The 23,190-nt window shown below is 44.0% G+C and overlaps 1 protein-coding gene across 1 annotated transcript in view; it reads right to left on the minus strand.

Annotated features, from left to right (window-relative positions):
• Positions 1 to 23,190, minus strand: part of LONP2 (lon peptidase 2, peroxisomal) — a 46,263-nt gene that overhangs the window by 19,355 nt on the left and 3,718 nt on the right. Inside the window, exons 3-11 of the mRNA XM_035117610.2 lie at positions 22,887 to 23,018; positions 21,128 to 21,250; positions 20,475 to 20,638; positions 19,857 to 19,951; positions 19,428 to 19,686; positions 12,747 to 12,888; positions 2,093 to 2,243; positions 1,719 to 1,845; positions 866 to 999 (exon numbers count right to left, since the gene is read on the minus strand). Coding sequence (XP_034973501.1) covers positions 866 to 999; positions 1,719 to 1,845; positions 2,093 to 2,243; positions 12,747 to 12,888; positions 19,428 to 19,686; positions 19,857 to 19,951; positions 20,475 to 20,638; positions 21,128 to 21,250; positions 22,887 to 23,018 — 1,327 coding nt within the window. The remainder of the gene's footprint in view (positions 1 to 865; positions 1,000 to 1,718; positions 1,846 to 2,092; positions 2,244 to 12,746; positions 12,889 to 19,427; positions 19,687 to 19,856; positions 19,952 to 20,474; positions 20,639 to 21,127; positions 21,251 to 22,886; positions 23,019 to 23,190) is intronic.

The following is a 23,190-nucleotide window of genomic DNA, read 5'->3' on the forward strand; positions in this document are numbered from 1 at the left end:
AGGGGTGTGTGACTGTGTGTAGGAAACTATCCCACTATACCAAGGTAAAATTCATATTCATTGCTCCGCCCACTTTGGCCTCTGCACCCACCCACCACTGGCATGTGGCCCCCAAAAGGTTGCCCAGAAACAAATCTGGCCCTTGGGCTGAATAATGTTCCCCACCCCTGCTCTATGCAGAAATCCTTTTGGTGCTACTGTTACAGGAAACTATCTGGCCACATTGCTCTGGCAAGAGGACCTCTTTTTCACATTACCGCATCACAGCACAACTGATGCTTCTGTTATTGCTGGAACCTTATTCATCACACTGGAGGGGCCTGGCGATGTTGGTTTATCTGCATCCTTAACTGTCCCTTCCCATGTTATCTCCAAACTCCCAACATCACCCAAGCAGCAAAGGGTGACTGCTCAGGCTCTATAGTGTATCCAGGTGCTCAATAACTGCGGAGAGCTCTCTGGAAACTCCTCTTTTTCTCCCTGCCTTTTTGGATAGCACTTGCTACGGGGGAACATAACAGGATACAGGACAGGAAGAGCTTCTCAAGTATGCTAGCCCTAAATCATTAATGGCTTCACAGCTCAAAACGTGGTCTGGGCAGTCAGTTCTCACTGTGCGCTCATTTCTCAGCCACAAACTTGGCTTGAGTTTTCCTTTCTCCCCAGAGATGCACTGCAAATAATTCTATCGCTCATCATGAGCGATTGAAATGAAAAACACTGCATATTTATTTCAGTCGAGGACAAAACATATGCAAATCTACAAACTCGGAAATGTTGATGGCCCCCCTCCTTGGGCAACCTTCCAAGCCAGAGAGCTGGCAAGGGCTCGCGACTGGCAGAAGGATATAAAAGGCACACAAACCTCCTCCTTCTGTCACTTCAGAGCGATCTGGCTTTGCCTCCTTGTGCTGGCCTTCTGCCACTTTCACGGCAACTGCTCGGCAAATGGCTCCAAATTTGCGATCCAAAGAGCGGACTCCTGCCTCCCGGGTGTATCTAGTACAAAGAAGCAGCCAAGATTGTCCTTTTCAGTGCCTGCTTAAATTGACACAATCCTGGATCTGTCTAAGGGCCCTGTTCCACAACAAGGAAAGTTATCTCTTAGTTTGGGGAACATATATCTACGAATGGTTTTAGTGTGCAAAAAGAAATCGGGGAAAGGCTTCGTTGGACATAATTGAGTCCTAATGAAGGGATGAGGAATCTGCGGCTCTCCATGGGTTGCTGGACTCCAACTCCCATCAGCCCCAGCCAGTTTGCACAATGGCTAGGGGTGATGGGAGTTCAAGTCCAACAACATCTGGAGGGTCACACAGTCCCCATCCTGGCAGGAATGAACCCAGGTGCCATGGAACAACTTTTTAAATGCAAACCTAAACTTATTGATTTTCGTAGGCAGCTGCAAGAACATAGCAGAGCAACTAAATGTATCAAACAGCAAAATAAACACATACAGTCGTACCTTAGATCCCGAACGCCTTGGTACTTGGACGTTTTGGCTCCTGAACGCTGCAAACCCAGAAGTGAGTGTTCTGGTTTGTGAATGTTCTTTGGAATCCGAATGTCCGACAGGGCTTCTGATTGGCTGCAGGAGCTTCCTGCAGCCAATCAGAAGCCGCACTTTGGTTTCCGAACGTTTTGGAAGTGGAACGGACTTCTGGAACAGATTCCGTTCGGGTTCCAAGGTACGACTGTAAATACCTTTTTAAAATTACCGGGTGATGATTGCCAGGGTTGCATCTTGAGGAATCTGAATCTGCTGAGGAGTCAGTCCATGTTGCTCAAGCTGCTTTGGAATCAAGTGGCGGTGTGCGATTTCTATCTTCTCTTCTTGCGTGTATCCTTTGAAACAAGACACATCCTTTAGAAGAACTAGGATACTGAACTCAGATCAGAAGTCACATACAAAGCCAGATTTTTCAAGGAAATGAAGTTTTAGCCTCAGCTGGAATGAGAGCGAGATGGGAGAAGATACTGGCAGTGGCCCTGTCTATGATATACAAGTATGGCAGGCAGTGCCGACAAGCAGCAGGAATCATTGATACATCCTGCCTTAACATCACCCACACCCTGGTCAGTTCTACAACACCTGGAACTTGGATGATTTCCATTCTATCCAGCAAAGCAGGTGGGATGGTGGCAGTCGTGTTGGCTGTGGCGATGAAAAGTACTTGGGACAAGTCAAAGGCAACGTTTAAGTAATGGTCTGTGAAGCTGTGGTTTTGCTCAGGATCCAAGACCTTAAAAAGCAAATGAAAAAGATTTGCAAATTTAATTCCTCTCATAAAGTATGACCGTAGTTACAGCTACATATGCAGTTAAATTCTCTAACAGTTATATTTAGTTATATTTTAGAAGACAGTTGGTGAGAAAATTGTTTTGTTTTGTTTTTTAAAGCTACAATAATAATAATAAAAACTTTGGCCATCAAGGAGTGGACCCACAAGAGGGTCACACTAGCGGCATCACAAGCTTCCTCTTTTATAAGTACATGTCCCACTTTATTATTATTATTATTATTATTATTATTATTATTATTATTATTATTATTATTTAACTGCCATCTACACAACAGTCTGAAGGTGATATACAATAAAAACAGCAAAAACAGCATTTAAAATAAGATAAAAAACAGCCAATACAGTTAAAACAAATCTGAAACAATGCAAAATAGGTGCTCATGGCAAAGATCCATTTCTCCAGCCTGTTGGAACAAAAATGTCCTTCCAATTGTTTTCAGAAAGTGTAGATAGACTGTGACTGTCGTATCTTGACAGGAATGCTGTTCCACAGAACAGAGGAAGGCGCAGCAAATGTTTAAAGTTTCTCCATTCATTTCACTGCCGTTACTCCCTCATGCCACATTCCTCAGAATGTCAGTTTTATGAGGATGGGAAGAATTCTCTGCTAGAGCTCCCTAAGTGCCACCACCTGAACTTCAATTCCCAGAGCTCTCAAGGCAGAAGAATGGTTCAGGGAGAGTCCATAGATCAGTGGTGGATTAGTACTGGAACACATGCTTTTCATGTAGAAGGTATTCCAGCTCGATGTCTAGCATCTCCATTTAAAAGAGCAGACATGCATGATCATAGCTGCCAAGTCTCCCGTTTTCCCTGGGAAACCCCCGTTTTTAAAGCAGTTTCCCGCTGTCATCCCAAATGGTTAAATATCCTGTAATTCCCCCGGATTTCTTCTGGTGCCGCTCTGCCCATGTCTGGGCGCCAGAAATCAGGCAGCGCCGGCACCGGAAGTTGCTTCTACGCATGTCTGGACATGCGTAGAAGCGACTTCCGGTGCTGGCGCTGCTGATCCCGTATTTTTCTAACCGGGACTTGGCATCTATGTGCTGACACCCTGTGAGGTAGGTGGGGCTGAGAGACTTCAGAGAAGTGTGACTAGCCCAAGGTCACCCAGCAGCTGCATGTGGAGGAGCGGAGACGCAAACCCGGTTCCCCAGATTACGAGTCTACCACTCTTAACCACTACACCAGTGTTTTTCAACCTTTTTTGGGCAAAGGCACACTTGTTTCATGAAAAAAAATCACGAGGCACACCACCATTAGAAAATGTTTAAAAAATTAACTCTGTGCCTATATTGACTATATATAAATCGAATTTTTCAATTTTTCCCACGGCACACCAGGCAACATCTCGCGGCACACTAGTGTGCCGTGGAACAGTGGTTGAAAAACACTGCACTACACCACACTGGGTCTCACTTGTGATTGGAAGGTAGAGCTGCCCATATAAAATGTAACCTCGTCCTATTTTCTGAGTGTGGTCAACTGGAGGAAGTGGGGTGGGCTGAAGCCAAATGAGCAGAGTAAAGTGTGAGCACTGCTCCAAAATCCAAGTGTCAATAATCAATTGCTGTTTTTTTTTAAAATGACTTTTAAATGGGTACATGAGAAAATTTAGGGTGAAAAGGGAAAATAGAGTGCATCGGATTCAAGAAGCTACTTTGACTGTACATAGCTAGGAGGGACGCAGTTCAGTCACTAGCTCTTATTCTGGCTGAGTGCTTGCAAGCATGGATCTCTGCTGAGGCTCTCAAGAAGGACACAGCAGGGTAATTTACCACCCATTAAAGGATGAGCTAGTGTCACTGATACAAACACTTACGCTCCAAGCACCTCCCTTTGCTTATTTCTCTGTCAAACAGCCACCAAGCAAAATTGCCACTGTCACTTGAGTAACTGGATGTTAATTAAGGATAAATTAAAATGGGCACTCCACTCTGGTTCCTGCTGCGTTTCAAGGTGAACACTGGAGCTTACAAGCGCTCACAATATGACACTTGTTCCAAGCGGTCACTTGGTGAATTATTTAGGAGTGTGGGGCCATTAGGTGGCTGACGGCACAAGGACTTGCCCGTTTAATTCTAGGCACGTTCTCAGAGCTGACCTTCCCATCACAGGCGATGTTGGGAGTCTAAGACTCCTGCGTGGAAGATACGTTGCACCTTGCTAATTAGCAGATTGCTTTAGAGAGAAGCGCCACTTCCGGAGGGGTAGTTGTGATCATCTGCGGGAGCCCAAACATGAAAAAGTGTTGAGACACCTTAAAGAAATGCAGCATCTGAGAAATTACAAGTTATGTGAGCCTGCTTTTCTGGAAGTCTTTGCACTATAATGTTTGGATCAGTCTCAACGTTGCTGCAAGCCAGTGATTTGGTTCTGTTTTCAACATGCATGTTAGCCAAGTCTCTCCCCTCCACCTTTCCTTCTCTCTCTCTTTTCCCTCTCTCGAATCCTTTCTGCTGGGAGGGATAAGCTTCAGGCTGGGTAGGTAAATGAACATATGCTGGTGAGAGGGCAAGGATCGGGAAATTCTTTTTAAAAAATAGATCCTTTGTTTAAAAACACCGATATAAAATTTAAGTGTGTGTGTATGTATGTGTATATATATATATATATATATATATATATATATATATATATATATATATATATATATATGAAGAATGGGATGGTGGAATTCTGTACCATTCCTGATGGGAGCAGAGTTTTGTTAATGTATAAGGGTTTATTCATGCAGAGAAAAAGGACAAGTTAGGTTTTCGTTGGTTAATTTGGGGTGTGTTTGTCCTGCACCTGCAACTAGTTTAGGGTTGCCATGCACCCGGAATTTCCCAGACATAGCCAGGATTTGGCCGTCGGAAACTGTGCCTGGGTGAGAATCGCTTAAATGTCCGGAAAAATCCGGACATATGGCAACCCATGTTGGTACAGTAGTGTAGATTTTGGCAGATTTCCTTTAAAATAGCTCAAAAACTTACTCTTTTTTTGAGATTTTGCTCAACAACTTTTGTGTCCGGATTTTGACCTTTCGAAATATGGCAAGCCTAAACTAGTTAAGCATGTGAGCATGTGAGAGTGAGTCAGCAAGCATGTGAGAGTGACTCAGCACAATCTAAAGTATAAATATACTTGTGCTTGAAGCAAGCTTGCTCTTGCTCTTGGCCTTTGCCTTTGGCCAGAGCCTAGTCTGTGTTGGAAAACTGCAAGGAGACTGGAAAGACTGCTGTGAAGACTATATACTACACCAGTATGTAACTGCTGAACTGTGGACCTGCATCATACTGTCAGTAACGGAACCGACCCTACCCAAACTGTCTGGTGCTTTTTTCTGTTCCATTGGCACACTCCACTGGCGTGTTGAATCACTCGGTACACGCCTCAACAAGTTTACATTTTCAAAGGCTCTCCCACATTAAACATTCCCTGCACATAGTAAACTCACAAACCAGAGAAGAAGCTTTAGCATAGGTGTAGGGAAACTTTGGCCCTTCAGATGATGCTAAGCTACAACTTCCATCAACTCCAGCAAGCACGCCAGGAGGGCCAAAGATTCCCTGCATAATTCTCTCTCTGGTTAATTACTACTAACCTTGAGGACTGTATCAGTATTCAGTATTAAGAGGTGCCATGGATCTAAATACCAGTTGCTGGGAAACATGGGAGGGAGGGAGACACTGTGCTCATGTTTTGCTTATGAGTTTACCAGAGACGTCTGGCTGGCCACAATGGGAACAGAAGGCTGGACTAGAAAGGCCTTGGGCCGGATCCAGCATGGCTCTTCTTATGTTCTCTTATGATGCAAGTTGACTATGCAGTAAGGAGTTTTTCTCTGTAAAGGAGCATCCCAAATTATTAGCAATCCACACACGCACACAATATACCTGTAATCAGAGTGGATACCACTCAGAATACTACCGCGTCACTTTACAACCTCATGTCAGGTAATGTGCAGAACTGCACTAAGAATCCCAGGCTTTGGGGCACCAAGATAAAACACTACCGTACATGCTTTTGCAACTGCTTATGCCCACCGAAGGGCAGGTGGAACACAAAAACTTGAAATAAAACGTTAAATCTCTTCGTAAGGCACTGCTGCTCTTCACAGAGTTTGCAAAAAGGAACTTCTTAATCATTTCAATTAGTGATGTATGGAAGTGAGAGCTGGACCATAAAGAAGGCTGATCGCCGAAGAATTGATGCTTTTGAATTATGGTGCTGGAGGAGACTCTTGAGAGTCCCATGGACTGCAAGAAGATCAAACCTATCCATTCTGAAGGAAATCAGCCCTGAGTGCTCACTGGAAGGACAGATCCCGAAGCTGAGGCTCCAATACTTTGGCCACCTCATGAGAAGAGAAGAATCCTTGGAAAAGACCCTGATGTTGGGAAAGACTGAGGGCACTAGGAGAAGGGGGCGACAGAGGACGAGATGGTTGGGCAGTGTTCTCGAAGCTACAAACATGAGTCTGACCAAACTGCGGGAGGCAGTGCAAGACAGGAGTGCCTGGTGTGCTATGGTCCATGGGGTCACGAAGAGTCGGACACGACTAAATGACTAAACAACAACAATCATTTCCAAGTTTCCTTTTGCTTTCCTGAGTTGCTGCCAGAAGCATCAGTTGAAGCAGAAGGCAAAAGCCCAACTAATGTAGTGCAGAGGAAGCAGCAGAATGATGCTGAATGAAGGAAACAAACTGACTTTATGGAAACAAAATTTAAAAAATTCCTTCCAGCAGCACCTTAAAGACCAACTAAGTTTTATTCTTCAGAACATCTGAAGAAGTGTGCATGCACACGAAAGCTCATACCAAAATAAAAATGTAGTTGGTCTTTAAGGTGCTGCTGGAAGGATTTTTTATTTATTTTGTTTCGACTACGTCAGACCAACACGGCTACCTACCTGTAACTGACTTTATGGAGGTGCATGGCACCAGTCATCTTTAAAAATGACTCCCGGCGAGATCCGTTTCCTAAAAAGCAGCACAGCTTTCCAGAAAGCACCCTGCAGTATCCATTACATTCCAAAACAACATTCTAACTTGAAGGAGCTGGGCTGGGACTCAAAGTGAACATGCAGTGCATAGAGAAGAAAATCCTGCAATTAATGTAATGAGGGAGGGGGGGTTAATTTGTGGGTGTGGCTGAAGCAGAGTTCCAGCATTTCTGAAGTTAAGCACCCTCCATTTCACCAAAACGACGACTCACTAATTTCTGTATGCCTCGGAGCGGGTTGGACAACCCTTGAGTTGGTCCATGCCGTATACACTGGGCTGTATATTAAGATAAGCGTTCAAAGGAAAACGGATTTTAGTTTCTTGACCTAAAAAAATAAGGAAAGTCGCTTGCGTGTGCAAGCCTAATTCAGTTAGCGAGATACTTGCAGAGTCTAGTTTTACTATACTGATAGTGCATTTGAATGGAAGGCAGTTCTAATCTCCTATAACCAATGCAAGACCAGTGCAGAAAGGGCAATATGATGCTGAGGAAGAGCTACCCAGCAGGGAAGAGGGCTGGGGAAGAAGGAGTGTGTAGTACCTCTGATCCCACCCATGGCCATTTCTGGCCCAGGCTGGCAATTTTCTGAAGTTTAATAACAGTGCGGAAGAGGGCGGAATTTCAATCAGATTTATGGGAGGGGAAGGGAAGGTCAAGCACGTCCATCTCCTTACTATCTACCTTGTGCTGCTCAATTGACTGGGGAGTGGGGGTGAAAAGGGCTCCCCCGCTGCAAAACAAAGTTAATGTTTATCTGGAGGCCTCCCTTCCTGCTGCTTGGCTGATCAGTGACAGGGTAGGTTGGTGGCCATGTAAGATTAAGCAGTGGGCCAGAAGCAGCCCGGGGGGGGGGGGGTGAACGCTGCACAATTTCTGAACCAGAAATGCAGGGTGGGGAAACATGTTTTGTGGAGACTATGCATACTGACTGGAGAATATATGCATGTTACCCAGAGAATGTACAAAATTCAGCTGAGATATGCACATTCCTCAAGGCTATTCCATAGCTGGAAAATGTACAGAATTCAATTGATAGATACACATTTCCCAAGGCCTGCTGGAGATTATGTATACAGATGGGGAAATGTGCATGTTTCCCTCTTCATGGAAGGATTATATGCACATTCTCCATGAGGGCTGGTGAATGTGCACAGTGACTGGTTGTTGTGCACATTAACTAGATAGCCCTTAACATAAGGCTATCTAAAATTAAGGACAGACAGAGGATCATACAATGAAGTTCTTGTTATATAAACCTTGATATTTGTGGTTTCCTAGGCATCGAAAGGCAACACAACTCCCCTTCCTTAGTCACCTTCACTCCATCTACAAAGAATTTTGTGATCCACACCTGTCGGCAACATCACACTCAGCTAGCACCTTTCTTCCACCACCCTTCCCTTGAACTCTAGAGCTCTTGCTTGGCACTTGATAAATTATCAATGTGGCTTTGACATGAAAAGTTCTCACATAACACAAGACAGGACCTCCGTGATGCCCAAGCAATTGCATGCTGCTGTCAAGATAATTGATCCTTTCCATTATGGCTTGAATACATCCCTTTTGCTTAGCGGCTTGACTTATGGACCCAGAAGAGTGCTGCTAATTAAAATTATATATCACACGTACACACAGAGAGTTTGAACATTTGTCAAGAATAGAAAGCCATCTCACTTAGCTTTCATTACTGAAATTTTAAAAAATATATATTGAAGAATGAGGAAAATATGAGTGAGTGAGAGAGAGAGAGAGAGAGAGAAGGGGGAACCTTTAACCCCATGTGAATCTAAAATAGTGTGGAAGATTCTACTAAGGGAGTTTCTTCTTGTGCTGCCCCATTTTGAAATCAGAGATAAAGCTATAAGGAACGTCTACAGCCTGCTTAAAAGAAAAGGTTTGTTACGTTCATCGATGACTGGTGGAGGAGAGGGTGGGGGATTAATTATGAAAATGGTGCTTGGATTTCAACAGGTAAGACTGGGAAGGCTCATCAGTTAAAGCAGGTAGTGCATCTGTTGTAGGAAAGCAATAGGCAGCTCCTTCCTCGACAGACATCTGTTGGCATTGCTTAACCTCTTCATGTCCTCATTTGAAACCAAAGCTTGCACACTTCAGTCCTCAGTGGATGGAAGCCCTGCTTTATATCCCAGTCCTGATGCAAGGGCCTCCACCAATATGGCCCCAAGCTCTGGTATTAACTGCTGCAAGATGCCTGGATGACCCTTCTTTGGTGACAGAGCATCAGCAAACATTATTCCGTCAGGCCTTTGGGGGCATTGTTTATCTTATGTTATTTGGCCAAGGGTGGGGTGTTTGTGGCGGCCTGGATATTGTTTGTACTGAAACAGATTCATTGGAGGGGGTTGGACTAGATGACCTTGGGATTCCTTCCACCCCTATAACTCTATGATTCTGTACAGTGTTGTGAGTTGCCTTGGGGTTTTGGTCAACAGTTTGGTCAATAAACAAAACTTACCATATCTGGTGCAGATTAAAATGTAAAGTGATCAAAAACACCAAAAAGAACACCATACATAGTAAGGGTGAAAGGGAGTTTTTATGTATTCAAAACCTCTTCCGTGTTACATTGTTAGGTGAAGTACATTATGTATGTGCAAAGGAAAAGGATATTTTCCCTGCTGATCGCCTGATTGCGGAATGCTTTCCAGAGGAAGATATGCCTGGCATTGACCCTGTATTATTTTCAGCACCAGGTTTAAATGCTTATATTTGCTTAGGCATTTTGTATTATCTTATCTTTAGCTGGTTGAATGGTTTTGATTTCACTGTCTGTGTTATAATGTTTTTGTAACTTTAAATTTCTTTGTATGCTGCCCTTTTGCACTTTTATGGAAGGGTGGTTTCTAAAGTTTTAAAATGAATTATTATTATTATTTTAATTAAGCTCCTTCATTTCCACAACATACATAAAACCCCCAAGAACACTTAGTGGCCTGCCTACTTGCTTTTTGCTTCATATCTGCCTACCAAGGTTTTCCATCGAGACACACTCCGACCTTCAGTGGGGTCATCCAAATATAGAACAAACGTTCTCTTGTTGATGGACAGGAACTGGAAACAGGAACAAAAGAAAAAAATTCCTTCCAGTAGCACCTTAGAGACCAACTAAGTTTGTTATTCTCTAAGGTGCTACTGGAAGGAATTTTTTTATTTTGTTTATACTACGGAAGACCAACACGGTTACCTACCTGTAACTGGAAATAGGAAGATGTTCTGCTTTGCTCAAGCAACACTGCACCTCGGTCCCACCATCTGAACTACCAACATTACCAAGCAATGGACAAACTGGGTCTTTCTCCCTCCCAGTGTATAGGGCAGGGAATATTTGGGAAGACACCATAAGTCCTCTCAATTTTATCACAGAGGGTTAAAAAAATCAGCCCCAGGCAATGCTGGTGGCCAACATATCCGGGGGATCTTGTTCAATGCTGGTGTCTACAAAACGAAAACATTTCTTGAGCCCTAGAATACAAATTTGTTCCTCAGTGAGAAGTATTTCAGCCCAACTTAAGGAACAGCCCAGCCTGAGGCAGGGAACTTTGAGCTGAAGGTGGACTCCATCTCCCATCAGCACCAGTAAGAGCATTGATGGGAGTTGTAGTCCAGCAAGATCTGGAGGGTCACAAGTTTCCCCAAAGCCAGGAGCAGCCCATCTTAACCTGCCCTGGGAAGCTTTAAGGATAAAAGAAACTCAGGGATGCCTTGAGATTGTAGTCATAAAATCGTTTCATTCGCAATCAAACTAACTGCAGTCATCCATAGCTAGGTAGCAACCCCAGGTTACACAAAGCCAGCCTTCTCTTGTCTTCAGTCACACTAAAAAGCAAGGGCTTTGCCACAGTACTAGTACAATGCAGTCACAGCGCTTGGGGATCCTCCGTACTACATGAAGACAAATTCCTTTGCACAACCTCTGCCGCGGCAAAGCATTTGCCATTCTGCAAACGGATCGCTCTGCCTGACTTCCTTCCTGTTGTTGCATGTTATAAATAAAAATGCCTTTTTGTAAGAATGTCAGCTAGTCCCACGGCAATCAGATGAAGGATCCAGCAGCTGCCCAAGGACTCTCCCTTGTGTTGTTGTTTTCTTATCTCAGTGCTCCAAAATAGCTACCAACCTCAACATGCCAGAAAGTACCTCTGATATCATCATAACATACACACACAAAATATTGAAACAAAGCAGCCACGTTACTTTCAATAGCTCTTCAAACACACAGGGCCCAACATGTGGATGCAACACTGGCTTCATGTTAAACTTGGTTAATGGACTGGAAACCAGCCTCGAGAACACAGTTGAGTCGCCTTATATGTTGGGTTATGTTCCAAGGGTAGCATGCCTATGTGAAAATCGTGGATTGCCAAAATGACCTTTTCATGGCTGGTTGCTGTCTGGCAAGCTCCACTGGGAGACCCTTTCCTGGTGTACCCACTGCCTCTCCTCACTCCTCCACCTGCAAGGGGGAGGACGGAGGAGGGCAGAGAAAGGAAGGCATGGCAGATCAAAAAGGCTGGAATGGATCCTGGAATGGAGATGCAGCCAAGGACATACAGTTGAAATTGTGTATTTTCTTAAAAAAATAATTCACTGAATTTATACACCGCCCCATACCCGGAGGTCTCAGTAAGTTTATGCACATTAAGATGTGACCTGACTATATGCCCCTGCCCCTACAGCCCCCCCACCCTTTACCTGGAGCAAATTTCAACCCCACCACCCCCTTCATGGTAGTTAAGCCACTTACTCCTGATGTTAACAGCAACAAGGCTAACTGAAGTTTCCCTTTGCCCTGGATCTGAAGCCCATGTCAAACATTCAGATTAATATGCTGTCAAAAAGCAAGTCACTAATTTAGTTTTTGATGCAGAGGCACACAAATCCCCAATTGTAAATACAACAGTTTTATGAATACCAGAACCTGGTATTCAATACAAAACAACATGAGATGGTTCTTGTTCTTGAGATGGTTCATGCATCTAGTTCAGGCATCCCCAAACTTCGGCCCTCCAGATGTTCTGGACTACAATTCCCATCTTCCCCGACCACTGGTCCTGTTAGCTAGGGATCATGGGAGTTGTAGGCCAAAACATCTGGAGGGCCGCAGTTTGGGGATGCCCGATCTAGTTGGTCATTGAGGGGGAAACAAGATGTTGAGCAAGACAGACCTTGCTCTGATCCAGGAGGGCTCTTCTTATGCTCTTAATCATCAAATACCACAGTTATTAAGCAACTGATGGCTCCACATACACAAATGGAATTGGCTTTCTTATTTTTATTATTTTTGTCCAGTGTTATTTCCATCTCCAAAAGCCATACATTGTGATCAGGAAAAATGGTATCTCCATTTGTCAAGCTCAGAATTAGACAGCTGATCTGAAGAAAAAGGTGAGCTGCATGCAACAGAGAAAGAGCTCGTTTCACTTCTTACCTCAAGCAAAGCAGCTGCAGGATCCCCCTGCAGGCTCTTTCCAAGCTTGTCAACCTCATCGAGCAGGAACACCGGATTGTTAACCCCAACAGTCTTCAAGCCGTTGATGATCCGCCCAGGCATGCTGCCAACGTAGGTGCGCCTGGTGGGGAGCAAGGGATGAGGTTGAAATACGGAACAGCAAATTGGAAGCAAATTGTTTTATGTTCTCTTTCTAGAGTCACCCAAACCCCCCCCCCCAATCAGCTAATCACCAGCCTTCTGCAACCTGTTGCTCTCCAGATATTTTGGACTACAGCTTCCTTCGTTCCCAACCATTAGCCATACTGGTTGGAGTTGATGGGAGCTGCAGTCTGTCTGGAAGGCTCTAGGTTGCAGAAGGCGGATTTAGATATTGACTGTGTTCTGATGTTTAAATTCAATCAAAGCCAAAATACAAAGAAGCTTTAGACACACACATGCATATGGCTCACTCCACCTTTTGGACAAATGGGGAAACAAGGCAGGAAGTTACAGTGAGCTGCCCTGTTATTTCTGGTTTGAGAAAGGTGTTTAATGGCTTCCCAATGAAACCTGGAAGCCAACTTCAAACTATGGTTTCCCCTTTGGGATCTTTTAGAAGCCATTAACCATATTTCCTGGTCTGGATGTGCGCCAACAGAAGAGTGCAGAAAGTGGAAGCTGTGCATGCAGGGAGAAGCCAACAGGGGGTGTAGAAATCCAAAACAAGGGAGGGGCAGAGTTGAAAGGAGGGACACCCCTGCTACTAGCCCCAGGTGAGCAGGCACATGGCAAGCTCTGCACCTAGTCCTTCTATTTCAAATTCATCGCTGCTAAATTAGCCAGTGTCACACAACCCTCAAGGAGTTTTACATGATGGTGCCTTTGATGATTCTCCTCCTACTACTGCCCAGATACTGCTCAAGGCATCTATGAATCAAAAGTTCTTAAATGGGATTCGTGGAGCATGGTTAGGGAAAGGCCCTTAATCAGCAAAACATTTCGCCTGAATATCAAGTAGTTGGAGAGAAGCTTCAGCCTCCAGCGTTGAAACCATGGGGGCAGAGGCATGATCCCCATGTCTTCTTCATTCACCCTTCCCTCGGGCCCTGGATTCTCAGTGCTCTGCCTCCTCCCTCCTCCCACCACCTCCCTTGCCATGGTGGGCCCTTGGAAAATGTCAAGCAATAAGGAAATAGGTTTCTTTCTGCACTGGCCTGGCTGTTTACAACTGCACACACACCAAAAACCTTTGCTTGGAATCTTTATGTTGGTACTATTCCCAGTGAAAAAATAAACTGTTCACCCACACAGCATCCAAACTCTAATATTTCCACTGTCTCTCCAGAATAAATAGAAGTATTTAATACATTTAGACAATTTAAAGGAACAAACTGTGAGAAAGTTTCTAAGCTCAAAGCAAAATCATTTAGTTTCTGCTTCTGCATGGAGGTGAGAATTCTTTGATCTGGGAAACAATAGTAATCAAAATTACAGTAGACTCAGGTCTCAGTAGCCTGTAACAACACTCTTATTTGCAAGAAATCTCCATAAATGGATGGCATCAGCTCTCTTGCTCTCTCTCTACGCCTGTAATTATCCTAATCTTGAGGACTGCTACTACGCTAGCCGTATTAAAGCACCACGTTGGCCTGAGTCAGATGTTATAAACCAGGGTTTGGTTTGTAGGAATGTGCTGGGGGTTCATTCTCTCCATTTGTCTCCATACCAATTCCCTGCTCCGTTTCCTGGTTAGTGGTAAACACCATTTGCCAGGGCAACCAAATCTGGAAATTCACTTCAAATTACTGTTTTCAGTTTCTGGTTTGTAGAGAAACTCTCTATAGCTTGCTTGATTTGGACATCACTGTGAACTACAAGTAAAAAGGGTTGTGTGTGTGTGTGTGTGTGTGTGTGTGTGTGTGTGTGTGTGTGAGACAAATGAAGCCAGCCTGAGAGTCTGCTCCAGCTGGACTGCTTCCCTCCCCATCACAGGGCAAGTCTACTATCAACCACCCAGTGGGAAGGATCCTGATCACTATTCGTGTGTTGCTGCTGCCTAATGCAGTTTTTAAAAATAACAAATGCCTTGGAAAGATCTGCACCATGAAAAGTGAGAAGGTTGGGTATGCCTAAAGCGGGTGTACAGGGGGTGGGCTGAAGACAGATGAACAGTGGGCCCATTGGCAGTCATTCACACAACAACTTTAGCACACACAAGTTCAAAGGAATTTGCTCCCTTAAGTCAGTTCCACCCCCCCCCCCCCAAAAAAAACCCATAAGAAAAAATCTATGGGACTTCAAAGTGCTTAACATCAATAGAACTGTGTTCCTGGAAAATCAGCAGGATGCAGTGGATACAGGGTTGGACCTTGACCAGGGAAATCTGGGTTAAAGTCCTTGCTAAACCATGGGTTACCTTGGGCCAGACACATTTGCTCTCTGTCTCTCGGTGTAAATTATTTCACAGGATTGTTACAATGATAACCATTTAGGAAGGGGGAATAACATTTTTGTAAGAGGTCTCCTTAGAGGCAGGGTGGGATAAAAATGTATTTCCTACCTTTCTACAAAGCTGATTTGTTGAATCAGAAATTTAAATAAAGAGTCTTAATATATTGGCACAGTGGACTTGATCCGTATCTTAATTAACCTATGCTGATTTCACTTTTACCCAGCCAAATAAGGAGATGCCTGGCTGTGTGGCTTTCTTCCAAAGCCTCTGAATCTGCCCCCAGAGTATTTCTTTTTAAAGAAGGAAGATATATGCTAAGAATGAAGCAGAAATTCTGAAGCTGTTGCCAGTTCTATTTTCCCAAATAAGCTTGGTCTCTAACACGATGGGGCAAACTTTTCACACACAAGCACAGAACAGCTGCCCAGCGAAAGCAAAGGACAGCTGGAAAGTGTCAGTGTGGGTTCTCTATTACGAGACTAACTTTGTTTGCAGAATGGAAAACAGTAGTGAATCCTCAGAGCCCAAATGGAAGGCAGATTCACATGCACGGCAAACTCAAAGCACGTGAGCTGCCCTTACATGGCAAGTTCTGGGTGTTCCCTTTTCCCCATATCTGAATATCACATAAGATGGTACTTAAACACACACACACACACACCCCTGTGCAACACAATGCTATGAAGAGCTCTCATTTCCTTGTTGATACTGCCGTTCACAGTGCAGATTTACGAATAGACCTCATCAAAAATGCTAACTCAGTGAAGATCCAACCTATCTTTTACACAAAAGAGGGAGAGCAAGGAGAAAGCAACAGCATGCAGATATCATGTCTTCATTAGCGGAGGAGGGAATAAACACTTTGATTTTGCTTTATTTATTTTGTTTATATCCCACCTTTCCTCCAAGAAATTTAGGGCAATGTGCATGATTTCATCCCAGCCCCTCCATTTTATCCCCATAATAATCCTGAGAAATAATTTAAGCTGAGAGTAATTTTCCCAAGGTGAGTTTAAAAGCCGAGTACTGTACAGATTTCAACCCAGGTTTGCTCGAGAATTATCCCAACACTTCCAGGAATCTGGCTTATGCTGGTACACATAGCTCAGTACACTGATACACCTAGCTCAGCTCCTAAACATGTAAACTTCTCTCCAGGGTTCCAAACAGGTGAGCTTGCCAGCCCTACCTGAAGACTGAACCTGGATCATCTGCATGCAAAGCATCTCCTCTAACACAAGTCCTTCCTCAAATACAACACACTGGCATGCCTCTGGCAACTCTTCTTTCACTTTTAGCAGAATCAGCTGGGTTTTCCTAGACAGGCTAGCTTTGGCAGGAGTGACACACACAACAAAAACAGGTTGAAGGGTATCGGCTGGCCTTGCTGCTTATCAAACTCAGTTCTAAAGAGGAATTCTGGTGCTTTCAGCACTAGATCACAAGCCAGAGACTGCTGCGAAGAGATAAATGATGCACAGTGAAGCGACAAAATCTTCTCCTGCCATCCCCCAACAGCAGACCCAAAAGGGGCTTGACGAAACCCAAAAGGATGCATGTGGAGGTGGGGATGAGAACTCCCAGAAAGAGCCACAAGTCCTTGGTGGGGACACAAAACTATTTATTGCACTGTGCTCTTTTAAAACTTTGCTAGCAAGTGTTCTGAAACTAGCAGGCTTCAGCTGGAAGCTGCCACTCTCTTCATAAAAATATGTTCCCTTCACACTTCCTAAACATTGGACAACCTCTAGTGGTTTCCATGTGAACAGCAGCATGCTCTTACCACTTTGGGAGAGCACTGTCAAAAGCAGAGAGAGATTGTCAGGTTTGCCTGCTTTAGCCCCACATCAGCCAACATGGGATGAGAACATCATATCACCTAGATTAAGTGCTTGATGTATGTAGCAACAGCAAGTCAGTCCCTTAAAGGGGGGGGGCACGCTTGGCCACTCCCATGTTTAGCATGCTAAGGAATATGCTGTATTTGGACGTCTAGAAATGTCAAAGTATATTCCACAATGCCCAGATTGTGCAGGAGGCCTCCTCAAACACACACAGGAGGCTTCAGGGACTAACTGTGTTGTCTGGCCTTATTGTATTTATTCAATTATAACAGGTGGTAGAAACTGTGAAAGGAGCCTAACAAAGCTAACCTAAAGCGGAGTGATTTGCAATCACCTGGAGGATGTTATGTCTTGGTGCCTTGATTTAGATGCATAGAAATAAGCAGGTGGGCCAGGTCATGAAAACTGCACAAAAATGTATGCAGGACTGCCTACAGTGCCATTTTGAAAGTCTATGTGGGGAAGGACTAAGGACCTTCCATTGCTTGGTAAAATTTACCTTTTCCTGTTGCATAAACACACCATTTCCCAAGAAACTACCCACACTAAATTCAGGAATTTGTCTCCTAACAGGCTCCAGATATATGACAAACAGGAGAATACATTTTGATGTATGCTTTCCCAAATAATTTTCTTGAACATAAATCTCAATGTGCCAGGTAACTTTGGCAAAGCCCTAAATTTTATTTGCTCGTTTGAAGTGTCCCATTCCAACAAAGCACAGAATGGCAGTTGTCACAACTTGTTGCAGTCAGTCAATCACCGCCTTTTAATCTCCTGTAGCAAATATGTTTCCACTACTACCTTTTTGCTTGATGTTTTCTTAATGGCCCATTACCCTCACCAAATACCCTGAGGGTATATTCCTCTACTACGTAGTAGCCACTACAACCTGGTCCTAAAGCTGGTTCCTGCCTAGCTTTCTTCAGGGCTCTCCATAACCCTGGAACCACATTGGTATTTATTTTTGAATGGAAAGGCAATATATAAATCATCATCATTGCCATCAACATTGTTTTTAAAGAAAGGTAGTTCTATAACAGGGGTCAGCAAACTTTTTTCAGCAGGGGGCTGGTCTACTATCCCTCAGACCTTGTGGAAAGCCGGACTATATTTTGAAAATAAATAAATAAAAATGAATGAATTCCTATGCCCCACAAATAACCCAGAGATGCATTTTAAATAAAAGGGCACATTCTACGCATGTAAAAACACACCGATTCCTAGACTGTCTGCAGGCCGGATTTAGAAGGCGACTGGGTTGGATCCAGCCCCCGGGCCTTAGTTTGCCTACCCATGGTCTATAAACTGCAGATGGAAGGGAATCTTAGAAAAGGCACTTCAATGTCACCCACAAAAGGGGATGCCTCTTCAGAGAAGGCCCTCCTACAACATATGCATGCACAATCTTAAACACAAAGTTATGCCCATTTCCTTTTCAGAACTGTTGTTTGAGTCACATGCCTACTGGTATTTAAATTGTTTCAGTCACATGCATATTTAAATTGAATCAAAACCTATTTGACTAGTTGGCTATCATTTGTTTGTTTCAGTGGCAGACCTCCCTTTCAAGTATCTCACCCACCTTTCCATACACTCCTGAATTCAGATTTGTCACAATCCCCAGTCACTTCTGAACACCGACTCTGGACAAGTGCATACCAAAGTCTCCCAGTGAGGGTGGGATACAATATACCAAATGAGGCACAACTTCCAAAGATTAAATAGGATAAACAGATGCTGGCTTTGAATACTGCCTCCGTGTACCTGCATCTATATTTACATGTAAAAAAAAACCACCCAAACCCTCCTGAGACATTAAAGATTCAATTTCAGCCTCCAAATTAAAATTGCTCCCCATTTCTACAAAAGAGAAGGAAATTAACAGCACAATCCTATGTGTATCTACTCAGACGTAAGTCCAGCTGAGTTCAAACAAACCTTACCTAAGGCTGCAGTCTTAAACACACCCACTAGAGGAAAAGTCCCACTGAAAACAGTTGGCTTGCTTCTGAGTAAACTTGCATAGGATTGCACTATAAATTTGTAGCAGAATTTAAGGATGCTGACTGTTAATTTCCCCCTGCTGCAGAAACTGCTTCTCATGTCAGGGAAAAAAATGTAGCAATGCAGAATTCCATAGCCTGAGCCAGAGTGGTGCTGGCTGAGGCTAATGAGAGTTATAGTCCAAAACACCTTGAGGGTACCAGGTTGAAGAAGGCTGTTTGTAATGCAGAAGTTGCAGTGTGCCTTTCGCCATTGGGAAGACGACACTGATGTCAAGGTAAAAAAAGGGTGGGAGGTGGGGAGAGAGCGAGAGCTGGGAACAAGCTGAACATTCATCCATGGTTTGTAAATCACTAAACGGAGCACTAAAGATACCTGTGCCCTCGGATGTCAGACTGGTCACACACTCCGCCGAGGGCGATTCGGTGGAACTCTCGGCCCAAAGTCTTCGCCACGGATCTTCCCACACTAGTTTTTCCAACCCCAGGAGGTCCCACAAAGCAAAGGATCGGGCCCTTCAAGTTGTTCTTAAGCTGCCTGACTGCCAAATACTCCAACACCCTCTTCTTCAACTTCTCCATAGCGTAATGGTCATTGTCCAGAAGAATCCTGGCTGCACGGATATCCAGGCGATCTGTTGACCAAACGTTAATTGTGTTTAAAGGCCAAGCTTAAGCACCTCTGCTGGTCAAATAGCCACAATAATGTATAACCCTAGTAACACCACCAATATTCCCTCCCTTTGCATTTTTCAAACCATTTGTAGTAGTCATAGTGTACGGAAGCACAGAAGGCTCCCTTTACCTTTTGTACTTTTGCTCCATGGCAGTTCCACCATCAGTTCCAAGTAATTTCTGGTTAAGGCATATTCTGGCATTGACTGAGGCATTTTCTTTAATCTAGAAGGACAGATAAAACGCAAAAGTGCAACTTAAGCATATTTGTTCCTAAAGATGTGCGCCCACATCACTCCGGTATTTTAAAACCCTAGCAAGTAATCTGCACATGCTAAGCTTCACTTCCAACTGTGTTGCGCATGTTTAACTGCTTTTAAAGTCACAGTTACAGGGTTCATCCCCTGATTCTACATCCCCAACACTTTGTGTTCCCATGATTTTGCCTCTTCTCTCGAGTATAATTGATCAGCCATATGTGTGGTTCCCTCCAGATGATTTGGACTACAACATCTGTAAACCATGAACACTGGGCCACACTGGCTGGCGTGGATGGAAACCAGTGTCTGAAACAGCTGCAGGGCACTGGCTTCGGAAGGCTGGATTATGAAGTATTAAAATGTGGTATTCAAGAATACAGAAAACATGAGAAGTCAAGTAATTGCTTCAAAGATTTTAAACCAGATTTTAAAATCAGATTTTAAAACGTTACAAACTTAGAGCTTCAGAATCTAAATAAACTACCTACCTCTTTACCTCTTTTACACACACTTTTAGAGCCTGCTCAGGCATACTGGAGGTTCGGATTTTCTTTTCAAGGATAACAATATCATTGTGGTCTTCATCCTCCTCCTCATCTTCAGCAGCGCCTGGAAAGTGGGTGATCCTTCGAATGGGACGTATCGCTACAACCTACAAAGTTTGAAAGGCTCAACGATAGCAGGAACTTTCTCTGTTTGAGCTTGCGGCTACTGCATTAAGCAACCAGTTACCCAATTCATTCATTCATTCACTTTATTAAAAGATTTCTATACCACTTTTCGTTCACAAAAATAAATATTAAAACGGTCCACACAATAATAAAATAAAACAAAAACCATCATTGGGGAAATCAGTAAAAATCATAATAATGACCTGCTAAAAACTAACTGCTAAAATTGTTGCTATTTAAGGATGTTTTAACTGCTGGCTTAGTGATCTGAAAAAAAATCATATGGCTTTATATTCAGGTGTATGTAACCCACCCTGGGACCAGCTGATAAATGCAGATGGAAAATTAATAAATACTTCATAAAATACATTTAACAATGCTTTTGTCCTTATCACCTACTCTAACATTATGTCAGCCTCCATACAAAAGCCTTAAAACACATTATTTAATTATAATAACTAAGAGATTACCCTTTTGTCATCATCCTGTTTGGATTTTCTAGTTTTCTGAAGCAGTTTCAAGCCTTCAATCTGCCTAACAAGCAAGGGTATGGTCATCTTGAACCGTTCCTCCAACCCAACAGCATCTAAAATCTAACAGAAAGGCACAACAAATTATTAGGTGTTTTTCCTCACGTACTACAGTTTCCAGACTCTCTCCCACAAAATACATTTGCTCTATTTGAAATGTGTCTCTGCCGCTGTATGGAAAAATCAACAGGCGGTGAGCTTCAAGGAACGTATCTGAATGCTCGTTAAGGATGTTCTCTTGGGATAAAGGAGCAAGGAAGCCATGTTGTAATACAGAGATGCTGAACTGAAAACCTGTCCTGTCTGCTGATTCTGTTTTTTTAATCTCATGTGTATCTCTCTTGAGTTTAGCCACTGTGTGTCTGCCTAGTGCAGGGCTGGGGGACCTGTGTAGGGTTGCCAGACTCAATAGAGGACAGGACTTCTGTGCCTTTAATTGCCCTGCTCTCTTTTGAGTCTGGAAACCTTGAAGAGAAACCAGCAGACCCTTTTTAAAATTTCCAAGCAAAGGGTCTGCTTGTTTCTCTTTAAGGTTTCCAGACTCAAAAGAGAGCAGGGCAATTAAAGGCACAGAAGTCCTGTCCTCTATTGAGTCTGGCAAGCCTAGACCTGTGGCTCTCCAGAGGTTGCTGGACTCCTCTCATAATCCCTTCCTATTGGCTATACTGGCTGGGGTTGATGGAGTTACTAGTCCAGAGACATCTGGAGGCCCACAGGTTCCCTTCCCCCCAAAGGAATGTGCTATACCAGGGGTCCCCAGACTTACCGCGCAGTGGGCCGGTGCCCGCCGCGCCGACCGCGCGGCGGGCCGGAGGGGAGGGGAGTGCGCGCGCAGCGGGGCGGAGGGCGGGGGAGTGCGCACCCGTGCGCATGCGCACACGCACACGGTCGGGAAAAAATCACCGAAAATCGCTTGTGCGCATGCGTATGGGCCTCCCCCGGCCCGGAAGTGCATCGGAAATGGCATCTTCTGGGTCGGGAGAGGCCCATACGCATGCGCACAAAGGATGTTCGGCAATTTTTTGCTGATTTTTAAGATCGTCGCCGCGCCGCGCGCTGTAAGAGCGGGTGGCGGCAGCGGGCGTCGCGGGCCGGATTGAGAGGCCGATTGGGCCGCATCCGGCCCGGGGGCCGTAGTTTGGGGACCCCTGTGCTATACTTCATGTACTGAACAAATCCACTTTTATTTCTTTATAAACAATGTATTGCTTAACTCCAATCGTCTCTAAATGGTTTACAGCACAAGAATAAAAATCAGTTAAAACTGTAGGATCACACTACAATTTAAAATTTCTGCGGGAATAAGAAAAAAAAACATTCAATAGGCATTGGAAGTTCAGTATGGAGGGAGCCTGTCTGGCCTCAGCCTGGATTTCCATAGAATTGGGCCCATAATACTATGGAGAGGGAGTGTTTGCCAAAGACATAAGATTAGAACGGATGTTCCATGTCAAAATGTATGAGAACAGTGTGGTTTTCAGGATGTAGGCGTATACCACTTTATCACCAAAGCTACACACTGTGATGGTTTATACATTTTTATTTATTTATGGCAAAGGGCTCAAGGCATTTATTTCTGTGCCAGCATACTCTTGCTTCATCCTTTTGATAGATGGAACACTTGGAAATTGAGCAGAGTTGGCTAGAACAGGAGACAATTTTTTCTTTGTTCAGTCTGTGCAAAGGCAGCACACCCTACCTGAAGCTTCTCCTGGTTGCTGGTGCGGATGATGGAGGTTAATATATCTGGTAAAGCTTCCCTAGGCAGGTTGTCTAACAGGCGCCTCAGTTTAGACACTGCAGGGATTGACATATCCAGCATCTCAACCAGCTTCGTCATAGAAAGAAAGAAAGAAACGTTTAGTGAATTTTCAGAACAGATATCATTTTGGAGACGCTGCACAAACCTATACCATTACACAGCTCAGCAAGGAATCTGTCTGAAACTTTCTCAATTGCAGTGGTTTAAAAAACCATCTGTCTTCAGGCAAATTCTACCTGAA

This window comes from Zootoca vivipara, chromosome 6 (genome assembly GCF_963506605.1).
Source record: "Zootoca vivipara chromosome 6, rZooViv1.1, whole genome shotgun sequence".
NCBI classification, from domain to species: Eukaryota; Metazoa; Chordata; class Lepidosauria; order Squamata; family Lacertidae; genus Zootoca; species Zootoca vivipara.